At 35.9% G+C, this 27,758-nt stretch overlaps 1 protein-coding gene across 2 annotated transcripts in view; it reads right to left on the reverse strand.

The window, feature by feature from the left end:
* Positions 1-27,758, reverse strand: part of ADAMTS6 (ADAM metallopeptidase with thrombospondin type 1 motif 6) — a 134,627-nt gene that overhangs the window by 98,362 nt on the left and 8,507 nt on the right. Inside the window, exons 3-6 of one of the 2 annotated variants that reach the window (XM_054517918.1) lie at positions 27,416-27,584; positions 22,014-22,228; positions 21,419-21,502; positions 20,778-20,923 (exon numbers count right to left, since the gene is read on the reverse strand). In XM_054517918.1, the coding sequence (XP_054373893.1) occupies positions 20,778-20,923; positions 21,419-21,502; positions 22,014-22,228; positions 27,416-27,584 (614 nt within the window). Of the gene's footprint in view, positions 1-20,777; positions 20,924-21,418; positions 21,503-22,013; positions 22,232-27,415; positions 27,585-27,758 lie in introns of both variants that reach the window. The other variant, XM_036404041.2, reaches the window with a different exon arrangement.

Consider the following 27,758-nt stretch of genomic DNA (forward strand, 5'->3'; position numbering starts at 1 on the left):
GAAGAGATAGTAAGCCCTTTTTTTCTTGTTGCCATGGTTCAGGGGATGCAGACATCTGCAGCATGGCATGGACAAAGGTACTAATATTCAAAACTGTAAGAATTGTAACTTTATATTACCCAAGCACACTCACCGTAAAATTCAATTTCCAAGTGAATTTCAATAACATGCATGCAAAAAGCATGCATTTAAATACTGTACTTCATATTTTAAAGGATTTACAGGTTTTTTGCATTTATGCCTGTAGTGCCACAATCAGACCTTTTAGCAGATAAGAACCCATAGTAGGAGATCCTGTTTGGATACAGCAAGTGCAGAGTATCAACACAACTGAACGTGTAAGTTTCACACAGATAATTTTCACCTTGGCATGAACACAACTCTATCAAAACCATAAGATTTAGGTGACTAAATATTTGGCAATCAGGCCCTGTTAGGTGCAAGCTGAGGGGTGAAGGGTGGAGGAGTATGAGGGGTCTTAACAAGTATTTTAATACTAACACACACAAAAGTTCACAGAAAAAGAATGTTATCAAGCAGCCACAGCAAAGACTGAGACAAGCAAAAATGTAACAGTCAAACAGAAATTTTGTCAGAATATGGCAACTGATACTCATGTTCTAATGAGCAGTGGGAGTCAGCATCAATTCCACACTGTAAAAAAAGGGAACCTTTACATACAGATGACCCAGCACCTTGGTGACTCAGAGGGAAGAGTGCCATCTACTGAGGCAGTAACTTAATTATAATACAACCAGCAAATCCTATTTTTGTTGTGAAACAGAAGTTTCAAAGGCAATATTTAAGTGCCTTCTATATCCTATTGAAAATCTAAGCTTTTTATTTTTAAATATTACTACCATTTATAAGATGGTGGTTCTGTGTTCTTAGTAGGCTAGTGTTTTAGCTGAATTAATACTTAAAATATGCCTGAATAACTTCTAAGGGCTCTATTTCTAAACAACCTAGGAGCTTTAGTTTCCAAGTAAAAGATGTCACTTTCTGAATATTCTGCCTCTTAAAAAAGCCTCATATTTGGACAAAGAAACATGAAGATACTCAAAGGGACAACTGAAAAAGGCCTTTATGCCTTTTTATTTTCCTTCATATAAGAGTCTGGTGTTGAGTATTACTGTGTTGGAGGACAAAAAAAAAAAAAAAAAAACCAAAAAACATAAAGAATCAGTAACAGAAGATATTCTGAATTTATTTGACCTTTGGGTTAATAAACTTGTTGATAATCAACCTGAAGCATACTTTTCAGCAAAATTAACTACTTCTAGAAACATGCAGTAGTCAAAGAAAAGTACATAACCTCTTAGTGTGTTCTGTTTGACACTCTTTGCCAAGTATAGCAGAATATTATTTGTGTACAGATTTCAAATTCTTTAACTCAAATTGTATAAAGCAAGTGATTAGTTCTGGATGGTTGTGAACCAATTCCTCCTGTGTTTTATATATTTGCTAAGTATACAATACAATCTGAAATCTGGTCAGTGAAAAGTATTAGAAATGGATCACAAATTGTACAGTCAATGTTTCTTTAAAGGTCATAGGTATATATTAAATTTTGTTCTCCAATACAACATAATAAAACTACAGCATAGCAAACTGTCCTATTGGAGCCCTTGCCAAACTTAAAATTTGCATGAAGACCATTACAAATGTTCAATTTCTATTTTTCACCTCCCTGGTTTCATTTTTCAAATAGCTTGCCTCACTTGTGTTTTACTATCTAAATGGGAAAACACATTCAAATGCATACACATGGTAGTTTACTCAAGTATAATAAACCACAGCTTTATGATGGCTATTTAAAAGAAAAAATTCAAAAAATTTCATCTGTGGAAAGCAAAACTTCAGAAATCTGACCATGTTTCTACAGTTACCTAAAAAAAGCTGCATTTGAAATATGAAGCAATCGTGAGCTGGCATTCTTGGGACTTAACCTCACTAAATGTAACAGGAAATTACTTGGTAACTACTTGGAAAAAAATAGACACATCGAGTAGGAGATCATCAAGATTTTGGGTTGAGAGCAACTATAAAATTATGTCTCATATAGTGTTCAGGGAGTGTATAGCACTGAAAAACTAGAATTCTCTGAGGTGCATCTCATCAAATCCTACAGATTTATGTATGTTCAAGTTCTCCAGCTTGTCACAAACTTGCATTTCACTTAGAGTGGGTAGAACTTTGCTGCCCCAGTCCTTGCTTTGAGGTCCATGACAGACATGAAAGTATTTTTCAACAGAGCTACCATAGCATGCATGCATGATAGAATGAGTTCTGAAATGGAAGGCAAGGTCTTCCATAGAAGACCACTATCCATTTGGTAATTTTAACTAAATTACTGTTATTCCAGATCTTTCAGTTATAAAGGCAAGTAGCAGTAAAGAAATTTATTTGGTTTTAGTAAGTTTAGTCATAGATAAGCAGAACTCTTCACACCAATTACATAAAAGATATTACAACAAATACATAGCAGGCTCAGATAGGGGAGGCTTGCCCTTTTAGAAGAAGAAAATGGCCTGTCTCAACCTAGGGTAATTAAAAGGAAAGGAGACAGACTGCTGTTAATGAGTGGGGAGGTCTTAGACATGTGGGTTAGGGCAATACCAAGGACAACTATAGGCTGGGTGAAGAATGAATTGAGAAGCCCTGAGAAGCACTTGGGGGTGCTGGTGGCTGAGGGGCTGGACCTGCCCCAGCCATGGGCACTCCCAGCCTAGAGAGCCACACGTGTCCTGGGCTGCATCCAGAGCAGTGTGGGCAGCAGGGGAGGGAGGGGATTCTGCCCCTCTGCCCTGCCCTGCTGAGACCCCACCTGCAGGGCTGCATCAGCACAGGAAGAATATGGACCTGCTGGAGCAAGTCCAGAAGAGGCCACAAACACGATTAGAGGGATGGAGCACCTCTCCTGGAGGACAGGCTGAGAGAGTGGGATTGTTCAGCTTGGGGAAGAAAAGGCTTTGTGAACACTTTACTACAGCCCTTCAGTATCCAAAAAGAAAGCTGGAGAGAGACTTTTTACAAGAGCTTGTTGTGACAGGAGAAGAGGTAATGTATGAAATCGCCTCAAATGTATGAGATAGTCATGACCTTTTCTCTGTTGTGTCTTTATAATCCCCTTGGTTCAAAATACTACACTAAACTGCCACTTACATATATATGTATCTTTGATATTGTGTTACCAGACACAAAATCTTTGGGTTTTTATTATACTCTTTTCTTTAATTTCTATCTATTTCTAGTTTTTAATCTAGCATCTTACACAGTAGTTTACCTAACAGTATATTACACAATGGAAACAGCAATTCCAGAACCAAAGTGTTTTACTGCGAGCTAGAAGAAACCACGCACACTAAAACAGTAAAGGTAAAAGATAACTTGGGAAAACACGTACAACTTAACTGATTAAGTGTCAAGTGATCAAGTGAAAAAGTCGTCTCTGAAAACACACACTGATAAATTCCATCATATGCCTGTCGTTTACAAAAATCAAATACATTTACCAGTGTGTCTGAAATCCAAAATTCAGGCACTCATATGAAGGAGGTTCACACACTGAGGACTGTACATTGTCTTAGTATAAAAACATTTTTCCTCTGAGCCTCTGAACAGACTTTATAGACTGCATACTTCTAACTATGTAGAATCAAGGGACAACACTATTTCCAAAGTTGAAGACAATGATGTAACAACAGAAAGGTTGAAATTCCTTAATGAAATACCCTATGGGAATGGAAGGAATTTTAAATGAGAAAAATCTATCCCAGTTGAACATGACTTCTCACTGCCAAATCTTCCCCAAGACTGCAGAGAAGCACAGGAACTAAAACCTTAGCCAAAGGACCTTGATGAACCTTTCAGTTTTGTGAGTTTTTATTATGTACCTATTGTCTCTAGACTTTAAAAAAAATTCCGAAGTACACATTTATTTCACACTGCCATGGGTGTATGACTCCAAATAACTGTTTAACAATTTCTACAGATGAGGTGATTTTAGAAACAGGACACTAAAACACATCTGTATTACCAGTCCCACAAAACATTGCTCCAGACTACCTCACAGAAAATACTTTTATACAGCTGCACCAGACACTTGGGACACAAGTGATTTAAGATTTGTATGGGAGAAGACTCTCTTCAACACACAATGAGGGAGCAAAGGATACATCTGAATCTCTAGGATGGCAGAAGAGCTTATGGCATACAGTATTTACAAGATACAAGAAGGTCAGTAACAATGAGCTCTAACAAAAGAAGGCACAGAGAAATAGCATCACTGAAATAGCAGATATAATTTTGCAGGCATAATACCATTAACATTTTTATTCCCTTTCCTCATTCTACAGAAGTCATATAACTTGAACTCAAGCATGGCAGGGGAAAAAAACCCATCAAGTTGGGAGAAATGCTTTTTAAAAATAACACTATACATTGTAAAAGAAGTCCTAAGTATTACATTTTGTTTTTAGAGTGACACTTTGGTGATTCAGGCTGAGGAATCTGCATGGTTTTGTTGGGTTTAAAGTGTGGAAGGAAAAAGTGGTTTTGGTGTCATTCCCCACACATGCAAACACACAAAATGTTCTTTTGTTCCTCCCCCTCCCTTCCATACACTAAATCTAGTTGTTATCCCCTATAAGCAAGAAGAAAGTACTCTGCCCTCTAAATGGCCTAAATCCTTCAATATGATATACTCATGCAGAGTTAGTTTTTAGATATATATATAGTTGTGCAGAGCCAAGTTAATATTTAAGGCACTTGGCATAAGTATTAGAGTTTGACTTAGAGATCAAAATATAGGACTGCAGCCATAGTAAATACTCTTCCTGACAACTCACTAAGCAGAAACACTTAAAGAGAAGTTACATGTATAGAGGTCACAAAGGATGATAAAATTATGTATTATAATTATATAATTAGATATTATTCTGATGGCAGAAAGGCCTTTTGGATGAGGTTGAGAAAGAGTAAAATCTTCTTTTACAGCCAAAGCAGCCACATTGCCTCTGTGTGTCTCTAACAGCTCAATGTTTTAATATATTCTTGATTCTTTTAATGGTCAAAACAACTTCAATTTATCCATTACACATAAATAGATATATCAAATTTATTGAAATAAAACTGCTGCATGTAACAAATAATGATTTTTATCCAACTAGAACACAATATATTTCACTGCACTGTGCTACCACAAAAAAATCATACTGTGGTATAAAGGAAATTAAAGGAAATTTTAATCTTCAGGCAGGAAAATACATATTGAAAATAAATACCTCTCCTCTCTCTGAAAGAATGCAAGTTCACCACTACACCCTTCCACACTAAAACACTTTATATATTCAGTGCTTGCCTGAATAAGTTTCAAGTAAAAGCTTCTATAAACCATTAAGAAAAGCATATGTCAGTTTGAAGGGATGTACAGAGATAAAATAGTTCAAAGTAGAGAAAAAATAGAGAATAATACAGAATAAACAGATAAGGTACAGAAGGAATTCTAGTCAGAATTAAAGAATACTTTCATGACCATGCATGATGAAAGTAGATGAGAAGAGAGAGAGGCAAAGGTGACACAAAAGTTCTTTGGTTTTTAGCTGGTTAAGACTAGTCTTTGCAGATTACTTATTTTGTATACAAAAGTAAGAACAACACACTTCAGGAATTGCTCTGAAGATACAAATCAGGTATTTAAAATCATTTTTAATCATGGATTAAGGCTTGGGTCCACAAATCAGAGAGAAAGAGAAACAATTCTTACATAAAACCAGAATGGGAAAATTACTATTGCAATATGTGAAAAATTAGTGATTGTTGGGTCAATTTTGCAAGTCAAATAATCAGAAACACCTTCATGGCAGTTTGAGTTGACAAGGGTTCCCTGTACTAGATCTAAGATTTTCTATTATTTACCCAAGGGTTCCCTGCCCTAGATCTAATATTTTCTATTGTTTATTACCACATTGCTGAAATTTACCATCCTAGCTGTGTACGAAAATAAATGTTAAAATAAAACATGTACACCTCTACTTATTTTAGTATTCGTTCCACTTATATAAGACCTTAAGTTTATAGGTACTATGCAAACCCTAAATATAAAAAGCTCCTTGAGCATAAAAGCACTTTTCATACAAAGCAGCATTTTCCTATTTGTGATAGTTGGTGCTGATCATGACCAGTGTTCCAAGTCTAGTTCAACAGCATTTATAACTTAAATTCTCTCTGGATATAAAATATTCACAAAATGCAACAGAGCAAAAGTACATGAATCATTCAGTACAAAGGATCTAAGCACAATGTGGTGCCATATTATCAAATATTAGAATACCCATCACTATTGAGAAACTAACACTTTGACTCAGTAAACCATTCTAAATTGCTTGAATATAACTGTTGCCTATTAATGAAGTGACCAGTCATTACTCAAAAGAATATACATGCATATAAATTTTTTAAAAATGAATTCAAATTATTGATTACATGTATTAGCTTGAGGTATCACTACCACATGTGTCAATGGTGGTAAGCCTTGGCAATGCACATACAACAACTTTGGGCTGTCTCCACAGTGTTCACAGAATCTCAGACACTATGGATCATGCAGTTCAAAAACCCCTGCTGTCACCAGGGACATCTTCCACTGGACCAGATGCTCAAAGCTCCATCCAACCTAGCCTTGAATACTTTCAGGTATGAGGCATTCACAGCTTTGCTGAGGAACACCTAGCAGTGCCTCACCACCCACACAGTGAAGAATTCCTTTCTAATAACTAATTTAAATAATAGAATCATAAAATGGATGGGATCTATAAGGATCATTGAGACCAGCTCCAGGCTCTGCACAGGACTCCCCAATAATTACACCATGAGCCCAAGAGCATTGTCCAAATACTTCCTGAACTCTGACAGACTTGGTACTGTGATCACTTCCCTGGAGATCCTGTGCCAGTGTCCAACCATCCTCTGGTTGAGGAAACTTTTTCTAATACCCAATCTAAGCCTTCTCTTTAATGCCATTTTTCACTTGGGTCCTACCACTAGTCATCAGAGAGAAGAAATCAGTGCCAGTCCTTCTGTTTCCCCCTGGGAGGAAGCTGTATACCACAATGAGTGTCCCTCAGTCTCCTCCAGACCAATTGACCTCAGCCACTCCTCATATGGCTTTTCCTCTAAATCCTTCACCATCTTTGTAGAACTCCTTTAGACTCTCTCTAATAGTTTAATATCTCTTATACTGTAGCACCCAGAAGTGCCCCCAGCACTCAGGGTGATGCCACCCCAGTGCAGAGCAGAGCAGGACAATCCCTCCCTTGCCTGGCTGGTGATGCTGTGCCTGAAGGCCCCAGGACACACTTGGCCCTCCTGGAGGCCAGGTCACACTGCTCATTCCTGTACCTACCCTCTTTCAGTTTAGAGAATCACAGAATAATCAAGCCTGAAAGAGGTCTTCAAGATCATCTGTTCAACCACCAACCCAGCACAACTACTGTCACCTCTAAACCATATCCCTAAGTTCATATTGAGAACACTTCCAGAAATGAGGACTGCACTACCTCCCTGAGCACTTATTCTAATCCACACTTGCAGTGAAAAAATATTGCCTAATATTTAATCTGAACCTCCTTTGCCACAACTAGAGACCATTTCCTCTTGTCCTTTTACTTGACACTTGGCAGAAGAGATTGGCCCCTACCCCAATACAATCTCCTTTCATGCAGTTGTAGAGAGCCATGAGGTCTCACCTGAGCCTCTCTTCTCCAAGCTAAACAGCTCCAGATCCCTTAGCCTAATGTGCTCCAGCCCTCTGACTTAGTTTGTAGCCCTCCTCTGGACCTAATTCAAATATGATAGGGGCCCCAGAGCTGGATGCAGGACTGCAGGTTGGGTCTCATGAGAGTAGAGGGGGAGAAGTACTTCCTTGCCCCACTGGCCACATTCCTTTGGATGCAGCCCACGAAAAAATTGGCTTTCTGGGCTGTCAATGCACATTGACAGGTTATGTCCAGCTTCTCATCTGCTGATCCCCCAAGACCCCTTTTGCAGGGCTGCTCTCAATCCATTCTCCATTCAGCCTGTGTCCATGTCTGGGACAGCCCTAAGCCATGTGTAAGATCTTATACTTTGCTTTGTTGACTCCCATGAGGTTTGCACTGGCCCAGCTCTCAAGCCTGTCCAGGTCCCTCTGGATGCCATCCCTTCCTCCAGCTGTGTCGACTGCCCCACACAGGCTGGTGCTGTCAGTGACCTCACTGAGGTGTGCTCAAACCCACTGCCCACACCGGCAACAGAGAAGTTAAAACGTTCTGGTCCCAGTATTGACCCCTGAAGAATGCCACTTGTCACTGATCTCCAAGTGTTCACAAAGCAGTTGACCAGTCATCTTTCTGAGTGCAAGCCATCCAGACAATTTCTTATCCATTGGGTAGGCCATCCATCAGATCCATGTGTCCCCAGTTTAGAGATGAGGATGTCATGAGGGACAGTACTAAATGCTTTGGAGAAGTCCAGGTAGATGACATCACTCACTCTTCCCTTATTTATCAAAATCATAACTCAGTCACAGAAGGCCACCAAATTGGTCTGGCATAATTTCCCCTTGGTGAAGTTATGTTGGCTATCAACAATGACCTCTTTATTTTCCTTGTGTCCCAGTATAGTTTCCAGGAGCATTCAATCAATGATCTTGCTGAGCACAGAGGTGAGACTGACTAGCTTGTACTTCTCCAGATATTTTCTTTTTCCTTTTCTAAAAATGGGGGTTATGTTTCCCCTTTTTAGTCACAGGAAACTTTACTGAGCTATCATGGTTTCAAAAATACAATGAATAGTGGCTTAACCCTTTTCTTCACCAGTTCCCTCAGGACAGCTGGATACATCCCAGCAGATGCCATGGACTCATGCACCTTCAAGTTCCTTAAATGGTCACAAACCTGATCTTCTCCTACAGCCAGTGATTCTACATTCTATAATGATAGCCACTGATATTTATAGCCAGCAATATACAATTCTGTATTGCCTCCTGCAGTTCAGGCAGTGTTGGCTGGAGGACTTGACAGTGAAGACTGAGAAAAAAAGTAATTGAGTACTTTGGCCTTCTCCATATCCCAGGTAACCAAGTCTCCTGCTTCCTTTTGGAGAGGACCCACATTTTCCCTAGTTTTCCTTTTATCCTTGACATACTGAGAGAAGTTTCCCTTGTCGCCTTTGACAGCTCTCAGCAAGTTTAATTTTATCAGAGCTTTAGCTTTCCTAATCTGATCCCTGCCTGCTCACACAATCTCTCTGAATTCCTCCCAGCCTACTTTTCCCTGCTTCCACCCTCTGCAAGCTTCCACCCTCTTACATTTTTGTGTCTGCATTTGTCCAGAAACTCCTTGTTCATCTTTGAAGGCCTCCTGGCATTTCTGTCTGACTTCTTCTTTGTTAGGATGCATTGCTTCTGACCTAGAGGAGATGACACCTGAATATTAACCAGATTTCTTGGGCCGCTCTTCCCTGTGCAAGTCTTTATCCCACAGTACTCTACCGCTGTGCTGTCCCTTCAACAGCTCTCTTAGTGGCTGAAGTCTCCGTGAGAACAACCAGTGCTTGGGAACATAAGGCTGCTCCTATCTGTCTATAGAGGGCCTCACCCACCTGGTCTTCCTGTTCAGACCCCCACCATAATGTCACCTGCCCTCCCTTAAATCCTAATCTGTAAACTCACAGTTAGCTCTCCACAGATGATCAAGCAGAGCTCTGTGCATTCCAACTGGTCACTGACACAGAAGGCAACACCCTCTGCTTGTCTCCACTGTCTGTCTTTGTGAAACAGCCTCATCATTCCATTCCAGCATTCAGTCATAGGAGTCATCCCACAACATCTTTGCGACACTGGTAAGACCATAGCTCTGAAAGCATGCTCAGGACTCGATTTTGTTTACTCTTCATGCTACTTGTGTTAGCACAGAGGTACTTAAAATAGGTTCTTGGTGAAGGATGAAGCCAATTTACTGGCTTGAGCAGCTGGAATTCCTTTGTGCTGCTCTTCACATGTTGTCCTGACCTCTGGTCTCTCTCCAAACTCAGGGCATGTCTTGCTGGCCCTGGGATCAAACTGGTAGGAGTGGAATGAATTGAGGTTTCTTTCCTCCAGCAACTTTTGCCTAAATCCCTCTTCACCAGCCTGGCAAGCCTATAACTGAAGACGCTCTTCTCCCTCTCTGATAGATTGACCCCATCAGCCCACAGGAGAGCAGGTGTCATGGACTGCTTCAATACAGACTTGAAATACTACATATAGTGCATATTAGTAGTTTAAATTAGGAGTATCTAGAATTTGGCATAAGTGCATGTTTGGGTGTTTAATGAATGACTAGTGATTTAAGAATGACACTCAATTATACAGTATTGGAAGAGATTTTTTTATTCACAGTGTTGATAATATTGTTATTGCAAGCCCCCATTAGATTGATGAGAAGACATACAGCAAGGAAAGGCCAAATCAGAAGTTCAAAGATTTACAAGTCTAGAAATCAGTAAGAATTATAGCATTAAAAAACCCCAAAATTGTTGCAACTATGGAGTATATTCCCACTCAGAATACTCCTACTGCCACAATTTCACTTGCTGATAATAGGTCAATGCGGCAGCAGTAAAAGAGAACTGAAAAAAATAAAGGTAGGAGGAACTAGAATATAGTGTATGAAAGAGTAAATCTACACCAGACTTCCTCGTCATTGAATGTGTTTACAATTGCACATGTAATTCTTTACAGTTTGCCAGACCACTGCTTTTTCACAGGCTTTGACAATATAAATGGTTTGACCAGAATTTCAGTTAGTTCTCAGTGTTATCTCAGTCTTCATATTCCAGCAACCATATTTTCCAGAGTTAACTTTATATAGCAAAGACTGTATAGCATGTGTCTTACACTTAGTTCATACAGTAATGACTGTAAAACATGTATCTTTAGAAAAGTAGAAATGCCAGTCAAGGAAATAACTGGGAACGCATATTCACAAATAAATGGGAATGCAACATAGGCAGTAATTGAATTCTGAATATATCATATGTGAACAAATGTGGTTTCTTATTTTCTATATCAAATTTCTCATTCATTAAAATATTTGTATTTGAGCTGAAAACAAAAGACTTTGATTTTATATGAGTTTATAGAAAAAATTTATCTCTTGTTTAGTAAATCTGATTTCAAAATCAACTTCAGTACCAATTACCCCTGCACATGTGGTTAGTCCAGCATGGCAATTACAAAATATTCAAGTATATAATTTTAACTGCAGATTTTTTCTTTACTTCCACCATCCATGTCTGTCAGAATTTTAATAGCTATTAAAGTTACATTTCATTATACACTACGAAAGTGAAACAGAACAGTTACAATTGCAGACATGAAATTCAATTTATTTCTTTACTTGAGATGACTCTGTAATATCCTGCTCCTGCCTATTCACACCTGTTCTTTGAAAATAACTAGAAAATTTCCAGACACTTCCCTTGAAGTGTCACTTCTTTGCTGTAGATTCACTGAGAGCAAGCAAACAAGGGAAAAAAAATCACCAAAAAACCCACTGTAAGTAGTGCTAATCACTTTGGAAAGTACACTTAACACATTGAATATACTTAAAAATTAGATGGAAAGTTTATAAAAGCCATTAATTTAATACAGAAATGGGTAGCTCTTCAGAGAAAATACCATACCTAATTTAAAAAAGGTTGAGACACTCATGCACATTACTTCATTATTCCACTGCAATGTTTTTCAGAAAGTTTTAAGCAGCATGGAACAGACAGTGCTCAGTTTAGGTTTTACTTCACTATTTGCATAATTAAAATCAAATAGCCAGAAACTCAAATTGAAATCTTATCCAGATCCTACTAAAATAATGGTCATGCTGCAAGTGATCTCAAAGCATAAAGAATCATGCCCTCCATTAGAAAGATTGGAGTAAATTATCAGAAACTAGAGAATAGTGAATACTAAAATTAAATAGATATGATGTTGCCACTAAAAGAATGAATTTACAACCAGTGTCCTAATTAAAACCATGTTTTTAATGTACTCATACATAACAAATCTAATAAAAGGTAGCTGTAAAGTTGAGCTAAATAGTCCAGACTCATGTTTAAAATGTGAAGAAAACATGAAATTGTAGTACATAGATATTCATGTGCGGCAAGAGACAGAATTTATGCAACAGATCAAAATCCAAAACTGGTCAAAATCCAGGGAATAAACTAGCCTAATATGTTTTTATGGATTGTTAAGAATGAGAAAAAAAATACTCAAATACTGGCAAATGTATTATTCTGTCAGTCATTGTAGGTTATGAAAATAATAACATCCCCAAGAGAAGGGAAAAACATAGAAGAAGGTAAGTATTCTACTTGGACTACTAAGAAAACTTAAAAATGAGATATTTTTAAACAAGTATATGTACTTTATTAAAAAAAAAGCAAAATACAACATTTGAAACTGCTAGAAAGGCCTTTGTCAGATATCTGGCCAAGCAGTAACTGAGTGTTCTAGCAGATATCCCAAACTATTACCACCAAACATTTCCTGGAAAAACTATAATTTGAATAGTTTTATGACCCTTTGTGCAACTCAGAAGGTGAATGCCTGGATAAAAAAAAAAAAGGAGGGGGGGGAATAGGACATAAAAAGGTATTTTTCACTGGGTTTTTTTTTTTCTTTCTCTGGTAAGTTTAGTGTACAAATGGAAAAAATTATTTATAAACTACAGAAAGCATTAACATACCATTACTATCAGCAGCACATGTAGTTTGGTATTTTATGAGTTTATCCTGATGCATTATTAATTGCCAAAAGTTTCACTGCCACATTTAGAGGAAGACTTTAACTGGGACAGTTATGAGTTGCATTGTTCATCCTGTGTGCTGGTAGATATTCTCAAATCTTCCAATTCAGAAAATCACCAGGTGTCTAACCAGCTCCCCTCAGCGAGACATCTTAAGATAAATTTGTGGGATTACACCCAAAATTTCCGTCTCGCCTATTTCAGTTGAGATAGGAGAACATTATTTTTATTGAGTCTTTTTATTCGGTACCATTTATTTTAACCAATTTAACAACAACAACAACAAAAAAAAAAAAAAAGAGAGAGAAAAGAGCTTTCAGACTTCAAGGCAGAGCATGAAAATCTGAGCTTAACTCCATGACATTGGTCACTTTTCTGGATTTGGTATTAAATAAAGCACAGTTTGAACACATTTTGTCCATCTGGAATGGATTAGGCAAACTCTGGGTATACCTTTTCCATCCTTTCACCCTCACAGACTAAAATTTTATGAACTAAATCAGAATACACATCTTGTAACTAACCAGCTGTACACTAAGAGTCAACTAATGGCATCAGAAATTAAAAACAACAGCCTTTTTATTAATTAGAAAACATTCCACTCACACGTTGTGCTTGTTAATTAGCTGCAAATAACCTGCTGGTTGACATTTGCCATGCAATAAGCAGTTTTTCAGATTCACATTCTAGCTACTTTATTGTTCCACATGAGTTCCTTCAAATCCCACAGAGCCTATTTGATTCCCTTCAGCTACAAAATCTAGGAATAAAGTTTAAAGACAAATTTACCCCCATCTACCCCTCAAAAAAATCCAATCAATTAACCAACCAAACAAAAAAGCACTCATAAAAAAATTCTCAGCCATGAGTGGACACCTGAACAATATTTAAAAACTTATCCTGCGAACATGAGATGGGGGAATAAAAAAACCCACCCAACATGTTTATAACTATCACAGAAAGGGGAATTACATAATATGCCAAGGGATTTCATTTACTTCCAGCTACTTCCTATTTTCTTCTATTGCCCGTTTTATCTACTGATTTCTGTCATGTCACAGCCTACAGACTCTCACCTCACAAAAAGACAGAAAATGGGTAATAGAGAATTCTTCATGAGATCTTTGAGTAGGTTTCCCCCTCACACAGAATACACAGTGCTTGCAATCGTGGAGCATGGCTCTAGACCCAGATTTACCTAAAGTGAATCATCTACACACTAGATCACAGTTGTTATGCCACATATCTCAATCACAATTTCTCTTTTATCAATCTCTCATCATTCCAAAGAATATGCCTTAGCAGAGATAGCAAAGACCCCCAAAAGTTTTTGACACGGAAGTAAGAATATAAAAGCTATGACAGTGGTGCCATATCTAGCAACGTGACTGATTCAAGTGGTCAATAGTGGGTCTCTAAAAAGGAGTGTGAGGAATGCATCCTGTAAAGAAACCCTGGAATAAACATTCCTATGTGAAGCACTGTACACAACATAAAATGCCTCACTTTCCTCAGTCTGCTGAGCAAAGCCCTAGAAGACTTCAATTTTGTTTGGGTTTTTTCCCCAAATACATCATTTTGAATATGCGGATACATTTTTTCCTCTTGGACCCCTTTAATTCCCTGTAAACAATGATACATGGGAATTTAGTGCTACTATTTGGAAGCTGGCTCCATACCTTTCATATACCTACAGAGACAGACACTAGGGACAATATATGCCTCTCTGCTTTTCAAACCTCTCCCTCAATCTTACACGTGGTGACAAGAAAACCAAGTCAATGGACACGTTTATGATTTTTGTGCAAAAATCAAATCAGGAAACATAGTCTCCTGTCAGGGGCTTAAATTCATCTCAATGAACTCCAGTAGAAAAAGCTAAAAGGCTACACAAAAAGCAAGGGTGAAAACTGCTTAATGGACTTCATAGTCAAGTAAGTAAGAAACAAGACACAGAATTACTGCTTGAAATTGGAGCTCTTCTTACAAACTGAGGAACTAGCCACAGGATGAGGATCCAAGACAAGGCTACATGAGAACAGAAATGCTTTGGATCTACAGATTTATCAGACAAAGCTAGGAAATTGTGCTCATGGAGCTTGATAAGAGTACCTTGTATAAAACAGGAATCTTGCAACAACTTAAGAAGCCCAGAAGAAAAGTGGAAAATGCCTCAGAAAAGAAGCATAATAAGCTCGGACCTGCAGGAGTAAAGGAATGTGCAGAGTCCCGGCTGGTTGGCCTCACCTCGCTACCCAATGCCTTAACTAGTACAGAACCTGATGGGGCAATGCTACTTACTATTACAGAACAAAAATATACTACTAATCTATAGGTTTGCAACTGACATGCAAAAGGAAAAGAGTATCCATTAAACAAATTTTCTTTTAGGACTGTTATCTGGCCAATGCAACTACAAAACCATCCTTGGCTGCCTAAAAACTCTAATGTTATTAAAAAAATTAAAGGCATGATTGTGGTCAGCTCAACACAGGTATGCAAAACGAAACAAGAAACATTTTGTTCCTCTTGAGTATCTACAGCAATGTCAGAAACATTTCTGTTCTTAGATTATGAACCACAAGAATTACAAGGGTTTAGGATTGCTGCCATTTAAATATACTTTCTGTATCCTAAGAAAAACTGGCAGCACTGGCCTGCACATTGTTTGCATCTCACAGACAAAAGGAAGTGCCCCTTACCCATAAGGGCACATGAATGAGCAAACAACTGATTGAAGCATCATGAAATTAATCTTATGCATATACAATAAACATAACCCAGCTCTGTAAAATTCTCTCCTTGAAACACTCAAAAAATCCACCATGTAATAATGCTAATGCCTCCCATATGGGCTTCAATAGTGTTGCTAGAGAAATGCTGCATGCTCATACTGGTGTTAATGCCAATAGCAGCCATATCACATGGCTTAGCAGTACACCTACTTAACTAGTTGCAAGTACCCAGCAAAAATACAACTGTCTATTAAGAGAGAGCTCATTCACTGTCTCACAACATTAACATACAAACCCACTTAGGACCCAGACAAATAGAAAAAATGTGCCATCTAGGATACTGAGCATTTTTACTCTCATCAGTACAACCTGCAAATCGAGGTGTATTTGACTTAATCAATTATCAAAGTTGATATTATATCAATTATTAGCTTATATCAAAATAAAAACATCTACAGCTCTCATTCTTTATTCAATCAAATAAGGATCCTTCCAACAGAGCATATCAGTTTAGTGGAGCTGTGGAAGTAATTGTTGCTAAAGCAGTAAACCACTTGAGAACTTAGCTCAAGTGGATTTCAATCCAAGTAAAAGATTTTTGTATTTCAAGGTATTTAAGTCAAGAATTTCAGAAGGTGTATCTACATAAAACCACACAGGTTTACAGTCTTAAAATTAAGTCTAGTAAGTTTTCTGCAAGAATGTTTCCATAAAAGCACCCTAGCTGCAAAGAGATCTTAATGATTTTGTCAAGCATAGTGAATTTGTTTTCCTTTTAAAACGTAAAACAAAGTCAAGGTGTGTGAACTACCAACAGTAGATGACATTTCATTCAGCAGTTTTTGAGAAGTACTGTTTCCTTAAGTGACTGAGGTTTCAAATGTTTCTCTGTTTACAACAATTGCATCTCACAGATTAGATTCTGTCCCTTTAGAGACACACACCTCAACTTCCCCCCAAAACCTTCCTTTCTATGGCCCATCCGGTACAGGTTTTTACTTGATCTACTAGCACACCAGGAGGCAAAGTAATCTTCCATCTCAGCAGCAAAACACTCCATTGCTGCAATGTTTAGAGAGTCAGCCACACATCATTTGGATAAACAACTATTTAGTACCTGGACAAATCAAACTAACCCTCTTGAGCTTTAGAGAAATGTAGCACTGGAGAACTCTTCCAGGCTAAAGGAAAAAAAAAATTTAAAAAAATTTTTCACCTTCTCAATACTGTTGCAGAGTGTAACCTAGAATCCAACCTTCTGGCCATGTAGGTACACAGGAAAAGGAATGGTTCTGTTCATAATGTATAGTTAATGAAGGCATTCTTAAGGAATGCCACAATTCCTACTTCATGATCTTTAAGATCAAGAGAAAGAAGCAACTAATCAAAATGGAAGGAAGCTTAGTTCAAAAACATAAATAAAAATAAAATAATAGCTGTACACTATAGCTTTTAAGTTTTGTGGGTTTGCAATCTATGGAGACCCTATTTCTTAAAGAGTTTCTGAAGAAACAAAAAGAGGAAGCAGCTTACCAAGGAAGGCTCAAAAAACAAATCACCAAATAAGAACTAACTTCAAAAAGGCAAATTGATACCTCTACAATGGGGTAGAGATGGGGTGGGATGCACAAGCCTCAAAATTATGGCTTTTAAATTTAATAATCTGACATTGTGCTAAAAAGCAAGATTATCACATAATGATGCAAGAACACAGAAACCAAATGCAAGAGCTCTATCTTTATCAAAGGACTTGAGATTAGACATCCATTCAAGTTTTTCTCCTATTTTTATTATTTTGTAGTACAAAATAATTTTAAGGATTCACTAGGTTTATCTAAAATCTTCATTAAAAAAAAGGCGACATTGTCTTAACAGCATTACACCAATAATCAACCTCATAGTTCAAGTCTGTCTGCCTAGTATTTTACTTCCACCTGCCTCCAAGAACCAAACTTGGATAATTTCAGCAGAAAACACTGAATTCTGACACCTAAATATATTCTCTTACAGGAAAAATGTAGGTGATCCACAATATAAGGTCTTACTTAGACCAGCCTCTGGCTTGTGTATTTTTAATTAGCAAACAAGAAGTTTTCTGCAAATTCCCTACCCACTTAGCAGACTGCAGGGTGGCTGCAGAACCACAGCCTATAGACCAGGCACACCAAACACAGGCAGGCTCTTGTCCAAAGACTGGTGGCTTAGTAGGCATGGCAACGCCTCTGCGGGACTTAAGAGATCAGTTTGACATACCTCCACTCTAGTGAGGCTACCTGGTTTTATTTAGGATACAAAAGTCTTATACAGCTTATTCAGGATACAAAAGTCTTTCTGCATTGGTCAAGCAAATGCTCCTAGAGAATGTGCTGCCTTAATACTGTTTTTCCCAATTCAGACCGTGACATCTTTAAAAGCAGCATGAAGGGATAGCAAAGAAAAGGTGAAGTGCTGTCTTAATTTACATGGTTGAAAAGAATGACTCATTTTCTTAAATCCTCTGCCCCACATTTCAGATAAAGACTGTTGTAGTTGCAAACTTAAATACTTAGATAGGATTCAGTAATATTTTCAAATGCATCAATACTTACTAAAAAAATCTGGTTTTAATCAACACAAAACTATTCATAATGTTGAATTGAAACTTTCCTACTTTCCATAAAGTAGAAGTACACACAATGAGCAAAAAATTGATTCCAGTGTCAAAGTCAATAAAAATGTAATTACTCTGTACAAAGTAGAGGAGCATCAGTGGGATAGACTCAGGAAACTGCTTTCAAAATACTAGTGGAGTGACTAAAAAGTATCCTAATTTTCGGTAGTATAGGCTCAAATTCCTTTGGATAGACGTGGTCATTAAAGACTTTTCCAGTACATTATGATTTTAAAGAACCATAGCCATATCCTTTTCTTTCTCATATAATGCCTTAAATCTGGTTTCTCAAGTGAAAGATACACAAGAGAATGAAAACAAGTGTATCAACATTTCAGCAATTCATTTAGAATTATTAAAGTAGTGGATTTACATATTAATAGGAATATAAATTTGTCCTTATTCATTCCAACCCCAAAAAGAACTAGTGATTCTTCACATAACCTGATTCATTTTATTAGTAACAGCTGGGATAGCAAGCACTTTTCAGTAAAAGCTGGATTTATCCACTCAAATTGATTAGTGCAGCCCTTGTGATTATATTAAAGAATCAGAATTATTATATTATTATATAAATAAATTATTATAAGCATTTTGGTGTGAAAGCATTTATAACTGAACTTTATAAAGGTAGGTATTACTAGCCTGCAGGCACAACACTGAGGCACTTCACTGATTTAAAATATAGGTATATTCTTGGAGGTGTAAACTTCTTAGAAGAAAACTAGGAAGTTATAAAATTCTTACATCCCTTTTAAAAGACAGCATACACATGCTACATACTTAGATAATTATAGCCCCCATAATGAATAACTATAAAAAGTCCTCCATATTTATTGGTTTTTGATGAAAAAACGTTATTTTGAATAGCTATTACTCACATTCTCTCAAAACTTGCTCCTTTTACACTTGGAGGCTTGCAAGTTAACACTGGCTTAAGCTTTTGTCTGGAAACACAGATCTGTTTGGAACTACACTGGGAACATCCCACTGGAACACACTACCACATCAGGGAAGCCAGTACAGAATATACAGTAATCAAATACATTAAAGCACAGCTGCAAAAGACAACAACTGTGATTTGTAATGCCGAATACCACCAACAAAGTGTCAGGTTAGTCAGCTGTAGCAGTAAAAATACAGAGTTGCCAATACAACTTAGGCATAGGTACATTAAAGAGCTTCAACTGACACAACGATACCACCCAAGGATTACCCCTTTTCACTTGTCTAAATTATACCAGTGAAAGTTTCATGTGCAGCAAAGCTGTGATCACATATTCTGCTTCAAAAGTCCTAGTGAAGGTATTACTTATAGGCACAAAACTGATCATAAACAAAAGCCTCTGTGAAAAATTAAGACCTTAGAATGCAACTATTTTATTTTTCATTGCATTTGATTTATTTGTATCAGAGTTTAATCTTTTTTTTACACTTCTTGAAATCTAAAAGCTTTCTGAATTACTCTAGCATTTAATCACTCTGATTTTTACTATGTACTATTTAGGATCATACGTAATTATATCTGAAATATTAATACAAAATACATACAAGTGATTCACTAGGTTCTATTTCCTCTCAAATATATTTGTTCATTATGCAAAACAAAACCAAGAAAAAACACCACCTCCCTCAGGAAAAAAAAAAAAAAAAAAAAACAACTTCCACAAATGCTATGCAAAATTATACAAAAGATACATTATTTTAACCACTATTTCAATTTTTCTGCAGTGAATGCAGAAAAAAAATAGGTTACATACAAAGCAGTACAGAATTTGTTCTGGAAAGCAGAAATCACAATTAAAAGATCCTAATCAAAAAAAGAGCATATGAACCTGCTGCTACTTAAACAAAACAAAAAAGAATAAATAGTATCCTTAAATAATAATGAGACTTATCTTCTGGTAAAGTACAGTTGCCTACACCAAACTGCAAAGGGAGAAACACAAATGCCTTTATCAGGATCACAGGATTACAGTGCAGGTTATGTTGAATTTATCAGAGTAACAGTGAAATAGAAGCAAACAAATAGGCACATATGCAGGCTTTGAAACTACCTATTAAAATTGTCAGTTCTCATCTTAATTAAGCATAATAAATCAAACCAGCTACAAAGCAGAGTCTCATATTGCTGGAATCTGCAAGAACCTGTTTTCAGAGAAATACTATTACACTAGTTGAAGTTCTGGCTTGAAATTCTTACAAAAACACTTTACATGGTTAACAATACATTTTTCATTCTCTTTTTTTCTCTGCAATCTTATGAATTCTTTTCAATTATGAAAGTATAAAATGTTCAATAGGATTCATCTTTTCTACTGTAATACTTTGTATTGTCAAGTGAAAATAACAGCAGAAGCAAGTGATTTGCAGATCTTACTTTTCCAAATTCTTAATCTAAACTTTAATAATCTGATATATTTAAGACAACCCATCTATTCATTTTCCTCCTTTAAAGGTTACCTACCAAATATATTATTTTGCAACTAGCCTCTAGACATATATATGCTAAGAACAAGAAAGCTACAAGAAATAAAATAAACACAATACTTATGATGACCATACCTAGTAATAAGAACCGCATTATCATGGTGGGCAATCCCATTTTCTGGAATGGTGTTTCCATCACTTTGGTGGGAGAGAATGGATTTCTGCCACTTACAGAAGCTATCGAGGGACTTGTCTGCATGGTGGTTTATCTCCAAGTTTGGCTGCAATACAACATGCATACCAGAAATGTTCCAAACAAATTACTAAGGTCAGTTGTTAAGCCTTTTGAAAACTAAAATGGGACTATAATTAGAAGCAGTGGTGTCTAGGAATAAAATCTTCTTGCCAAATTTTATTTCTGTAAAATCTGACCCCAAGTTCAGCTGCGTATTACTGAACCATCATTCTTTCTGCTCCAACTTTAATAATAATTTTGTCAATACAGAAAAAAAATAAATCAAAATACAGATCTAAAAATAAAACTGACATCCCCGAAGGTGTAATAATAGTCACCTGAAGTAAGAATACATATCTTTGAGATGATACGCAAGGAATATTCCTTTGAACTGCTTCATCTTGATTAAAGCAGTGAAAAATTATGTGATAGGTTTTGAACTCTGAGGCAGCCACTTCAATCTATATTTAAATAACTCTACATTCTATAATAACATAACTTGTATTTCACAAGGTATAAAGCTTAGCACAACAGCTCTTACCTGATCTTCAGTGAGGACAATCAAACGTGTCACTATAATATTCACAACGTTTCCTAGACTGGAATCACGATAAAGTTTGGCAACCTGACCTCCAGAAAATAAGAAAAGGCACAAAGTCAGACAAGAAACACAACTTGCTTCCTAAATAGTTAAAAATTAGCCCAATTTCCTCATGTAGTTCCATAATGTAAAGTACGTCACCTAAATATAAGTTATTTTTTGACCAAAAAAAATGACCATTCTGTTAAAAAAAACCCTTTTTAAGTCACGCTTTTCAGTTGAAACTGTTTATACCTTGTTTCATAATTCATCCAGCACAATGAGCATCTAGAGAGTCAATATAAGCAGAATAGAACTGTATAATCTGAATGTAATTATTTGAATTCAAAATTAAAGACAACAATTTAAAAGTGATCACAACACACTTCTTGACATTTTCCCAAAACGCCAAGATTCCCAGTATTTAAACTATTCATTTCTGCAAGCTAGTACTTATATTAAGCATCATTCATGGCAATAAATAAACACTTGATAGGTCCATTATCATTTCAGTACATAGGCATTGATAAGAACAAGGGAGAAGGATGAAACTTACAATATTCATTACACTCAAAATGTAGTGTTCAATGTCTTTGCGTCCATGGTATCCCACCATCATTTTGTCTGCTACTACCAGCGTTTCCACAAACCGTTCAAGGCTCACAGATCTCTTCTGTCGACTATGACTACTTCCTGTGCCATTGACTGGACGTGAAGCTGGAAAAGCAGATGCATCATTCATCCACCAAGGTTTGCCGCTTCTTGTGAGGTCTTCTAGGAGCCAAAACAATTAAAATACTTGAGAGGGAGTCACTAGTAAAACTCATTCAAATGCAGATGGTTTATGTTGAGATTGCCATCTCCCAAGTTTCTAGCAAATGAGTCTTTCTTGAGGCAAAGAAAAATTAAATTTCTTTCTTTTCTAAATTATTTTTAACTAACTTATATATTGGAAAGGCAAATTTGAGCACCAATAATCTCAACTCCCTTTAAATTTGAATTAGCATGATAAAGCAAAAATCCTCTCTTAATATGTCTGATTTTGCACATTCATATTACTATTAAAGATTAGTTATAATTAACCACAAGAACACATCAGAATTTTAAGAATAAGAACAAGAACAGCTGTAACCTCTGGAAAAAAATACTAGAAACCAAAAATTCAAAATAATTGTAAAAATTATCTGATTACTAAGGATTAAACATGCTCATAACACACTAAAAAGCTTTTTCCCTCCTGCAAAAGTCTAATTTTTAGGCAATTAGGCTTACATGCCTAAAATGAATAAATTTTCACTTCAGAAACTTATCATAATATATTTTATCTACCTTGTGAATTAACTGTAATAAAAGTTTTAAATGGCCTGACATGGGATACTTGCCATAGTTATTTCAACAAAAATTTCAGTTTAAATACGTTGATTTTTGGAGTTTTTTTCAGGTAAATATTTAGAAAAATATTTCTTCTGTGCAAGAGATAAATTATTAAAAATCCAAAGAGCTGTAATTATTGGCAAAACAAACATTACAAGATGACTTTGAATTCTAATTCCTGTCCTCAGACAAAAATTGAATCCATCCTTCCCTACAAAGGAAGGGAAGGATGGATTCAATTTTTTGGCTTTTTTAGTGTGTATCATATATCCCTTTTCCACAAGAGCCAGCAAAGATCTCAAGCTAAAATTTAGCAAAGTATATTGTTAGTCTGGTTTTATCCAAATAGGATTTCAAAATATCCAAGTTATTCTTGGTATTTACAGATGAGCACAACAACATTAATAGATGCATTTTTGGCTGTCTGAACGGGACTGCTCAAATGAGTAATTTTCTTGCATCATTACTTCTACTAAAACAGGGTCAGCTAAGGATGAATAGAGATAGAACCTCCCATAAAAAACCAATGCTTTATGCAAGTCAGCTAAGCACACTGATTTCAAAGAGAAAAACTACACCACAAAGAATGTATGTTCAGGTCAAAACCAAGAATACAAACCTTCAGCATTCCTACTGTTGCACTGTTTCATGATTTTTGAGGCTATGGTATTGGCTCTAAAAGGCGCATATTTTAGAAAAGTCAAAAAATTTAAGTAAACCTGCTAGTTATAAAAACACCAGTAACAAAATGGTCCTCATTCTCCAATGGTTACAATTCTTTCTAAAAAAATCCTGTACAGAGTATTAAAGCCTGGTTTGGATTCTCTAATGACTACTAAGCTTTCTCCTGGTTTTCACCTCTATTCTAGAAAATTCAAAGTTGCTTGAATTGTTCAAAGACTTTCATCATACTTATTTGTCTTAGAAATGTCTGGCATTCTCTCTGACAGCTACTCTACTAAATTTTTTTAAAATTCATTCTTTTTCAAATAACAAATGCTGATAGTTTCTGATGCTCTTGGAGTGCTTGAAGTATTTTAGAAAGTACTGCTTCCACATTAATTCAACATTTTCACTCAAAATTCATGCAAACTATTCTAAAGATTTAAAACCTACTGATTTCAAACATAAAACTTTCAGAGGAAAAAAAAATATTATTTTGGAACGATCATCATACTATCTTTCAAACAAAGGTCTCAGAGAGCTCCATAAGAACAACCATATCTCATTTTCTTATCAGATGAGAAGCTTAGGCTTCAGCTGATCTCAAAATTGTATAACTCCTAAAATATATCAATAAATAAAGATATATTATTTATTTAGTGAAAATAGTTATGTGGCAACTTAACATCATTCTTTCAACACATTCATAAGTTAAAAAAGAAAAAAATTAAGCTCCATTAACATTGAACATAATTATAAGGAAGTAAAGAAAGGTAAAAATAAATGGAAAAATAAAGAAAAAAACCACAGAAAAATACTATAATTGATCCCAAAATAATTATTGCAAAAATGTGAAATTAGGTTTTAAACTGCAACTGAAAAGAAATCCAAACCCATGTAGACATGGAGTTCACAACTACTGTACACAAGTATTCCTAAGTCAGTCATCTAAGACATTGGGTGGTGGTAAAGGTAGAAAGAAAGAAGCACAAACGGAAAAATATCTTAAAATGTAATAGCAAACTTATGCTAAATGCAACTATGAAAATATTTCAAAACAAAACATTATGCTGTTTTTTTGAAATATTTTAGCACCATTATTTCATGCTTTTAACAAGCTTTTATTCCATATTTTAGAATATACCAACTGTAAAGTCTGACATGAGTGAAATCACTACATAAATCAAAAAAATAGGACAACTATCCAGAAATAATCTGCCACTCTGCAGCTTTCATATGTCAATTTTTGTTGTTTCTCAATCCTATACAAATACAGCATTTTGCAAGATAATCCAGTGATCTCAAACCCCATTGAAGCAATTGGAATTTGGCAGTGGAAAACTTCTTACCAAGGCCTTAGTGATTTCAGCTATATTTAATAAAATTTACAAAATTAACTGGTGACAATACATGCATGAAACACAAATTCAACATTTTATTTTGAACATTTTTATGTTTAAATGCTTAAAATCTAATTTAAATTATGAAAATGTATCCTGTGCTCTCATCTGATTCTTCATGCCTCTCCAATTCTCCTCTTGCATTACCTACCATATTTCTACCATTGATTATGAAGTGGCCCATCATTTACTGATCCAAATCAATTCTGATCATGCTTTCACCAAATTCTGTACTCCACTTTCTATTCTATTATTGTCATTCTTCTCAGAAAGGTCAGAAACTACACTGCCCTTGTCTCTATCAACACTTCAAAACCCTGACTATTTCCCTGATGGAGAAGAGGTACAAAATAAACTAGGTTACAGTAGGGGAAACTTGACAAACAATGAATAGTGGCACAGTTTCTCAAGCAGACTCCTCCCTGCATAGAGTGCTAGGAAAACTGTTCTGAAGGCAAAGTTAAAATCAGTCTCCAGACAAAATAAATCATATACTGCCAAAAGGTACTTACAGCTTTGTGATGTTTGCATTTTAAAAGACAAAATTGGACTATTCAAAACTTCCAAAACCAGTCAAATTCCCTAAACATCACTGAATACCTGGCTTTAATCCTTCGGTGTGAAAGCTGCAAAACTGAAAATTAATATTTGACTTTATTTTTTAGCCTTTTTTTTTAGGTATTTCAGGATGCTTTGTATGCTATTTCCCTTTAAGATAAAGCTGCAACAGTGGTAAGAAAATGAGTTTAAAAGGCTTTGTTACCCATGAGGGTAAAACAGAATGTCATCTGGAAAAGCAAGACCTTGCAGTCTTGGCAGAGAGTGAATTTTTTGGACATTTTAATGGAGTGGAAATAGTATACAGAACAACAGGAAAAGGAGAAACTGAGATGAATGAGTATCATAATATTCTCAGGCTTGTAAAAAGCAATACTTTAGTACTTCAATAATTAAGGACTTCAGGCTATGAAAGCTGAGGGAATGCACAGGAGCTTCCAAGAAAAAAGGTACCATCAGTTATACTAAGTAATAAATGCTAAATATTATACCATGTTTTACAAAAAATGCATGCAATATGTATAGCGCTGATCAACCTGTGATCCATGTAACAGATACCACCAGAATAACTGAACACAACCTGACAAAAGCAGCTGCCTCTGCTTCATGGCTTGGAGGAGAATGACTTTGAAGCATTACTCTAGAAGATAAGATCCAACAGAGGCCAAGATCCTTTCTTTTTGTAGGGATATAATAATGGTAAAAATTACATGTACCTACATTTCAAAACCTTCCACTTATTTCAAGCAGCTTAAGTGAGAGCTCTCCCAGGAAAATGAACATATACTAGTACCCTTATTTCACAATCAGTTAGCAGGCAGTAACATTTAAGAGATTTGTTTTGCAATACTCTAAGCATGTATATTGAATAATGCTCTCAAACTAAAACAGAAGTTACACACATGAAGTCTGACATTCCATAAACACAATTAACTGAAACACTCAAGAAAAAGCTATCTCCCAAGAATGGATCTTGCAGACAATCTGTACTGTAAGCTTAGACAGCTGGTGCCACTAAACATTATAAACTCCAAAAGAAGCTAAAATAAATTACATCAATGAACTATTATTTTATTTTAAGATTAGTTATTGTCAGTCTGTCCCATGCACTGAATTTCATGGAATACAACTGCTTATGAATGAACTTTTAAGAATTACTATTCTTAAAATTATAGAAATACTATAAGCTATTACTGAAATATAAACAATTGACAAGGTTAAAACATTTTTCTAGCACGTTAAAAAATTACTTTTGTGTTCTAAAAGAACTTGTCAGATTTACTCCATGCCGTCTTCAAGAAGTTAGTTTTCAGTTTAATCAAGGGTTATGTCAGAGTACTCAAAACCTGTATCTGTAGAGTTAAAACTACTTTACAAAGAAAATATCTCTCCATCAAAATTATATAATCCTGCCTATAAGGCACAGATAAATCACATACTTGACTATAATGGAATAATGTCAAACAACTGGACCAAAAACAAGTACCAAAACACTATAAACCTCTGTAAACAAGAAAGATATGGACTCAGTTCCAAATGTATTGATAATCATAATGCTGACATATTTATTGCATATCAAGTTTCTTCAAATGAGATTGAACACATACTAAGCACTGAGCTGTAACATGTAGTCATTCAAGCATGCTTTCCTGTTGGGAAATGAAGTACATTTATTCATATTTTGCGTAAGCCTGTGCTCATTTCTACCACTGTACACAATATAGGCATTAAACAAGACTCATTCCTGCTGTCTTAGTTTTTGAAATACACTATATTCTCAATCTGAATCTGAAAAAAAATAAGAAAAAAATCAAAACTACTTTTCAACAAGACATTACATCACCCAGAATGAAGATTCTCATAGCTACATTCTTCACTATGTCTTAAATGTGAAACAAGCAAGATCTTAAAATACATCTCGAATTACCATTTTTTAAAAGGAATGACACTCATTCTTGTTTACCTGAGACTCCACAGTGACTGTGATCATAGAGGTGCTGCTGGTGCATGGTAGATTTTTTGTATATAACATGAGGATGACCATTCCCATAATTATAGTTACTAGAATCTTCTGTTATATTTCTTAAAGGCTCAATAAAATATTCATCATCTTCTGTAGCAATGACTCCATGCTTAAAGAAGCAAATAAGAAAACAAAAGCTTACAATAGACAATATGGAACTACTATCACAAAACTTAGCTTTAAAAAACATTCTCTGTGGAGAAATCCACAGCTAGAAGCTAACACATAAAACAGTGCATGAGCCAGCTCTCGGCTGCTGATTTAGTATGAGCAGAGTAGGTGC

This window comes from Molothrus ater, chromosome Z (genome assembly GCF_012460135.2).
Source record: "Molothrus ater isolate BHLD 08-10-18 breed brown headed cowbird chromosome Z, BPBGC_Mater_1.1, whole genome shotgun sequence".
Taxonomy (NCBI): Eukaryota; Metazoa; Chordata; class Aves; order Passeriformes; family Icteridae; genus Molothrus; species Molothrus ater.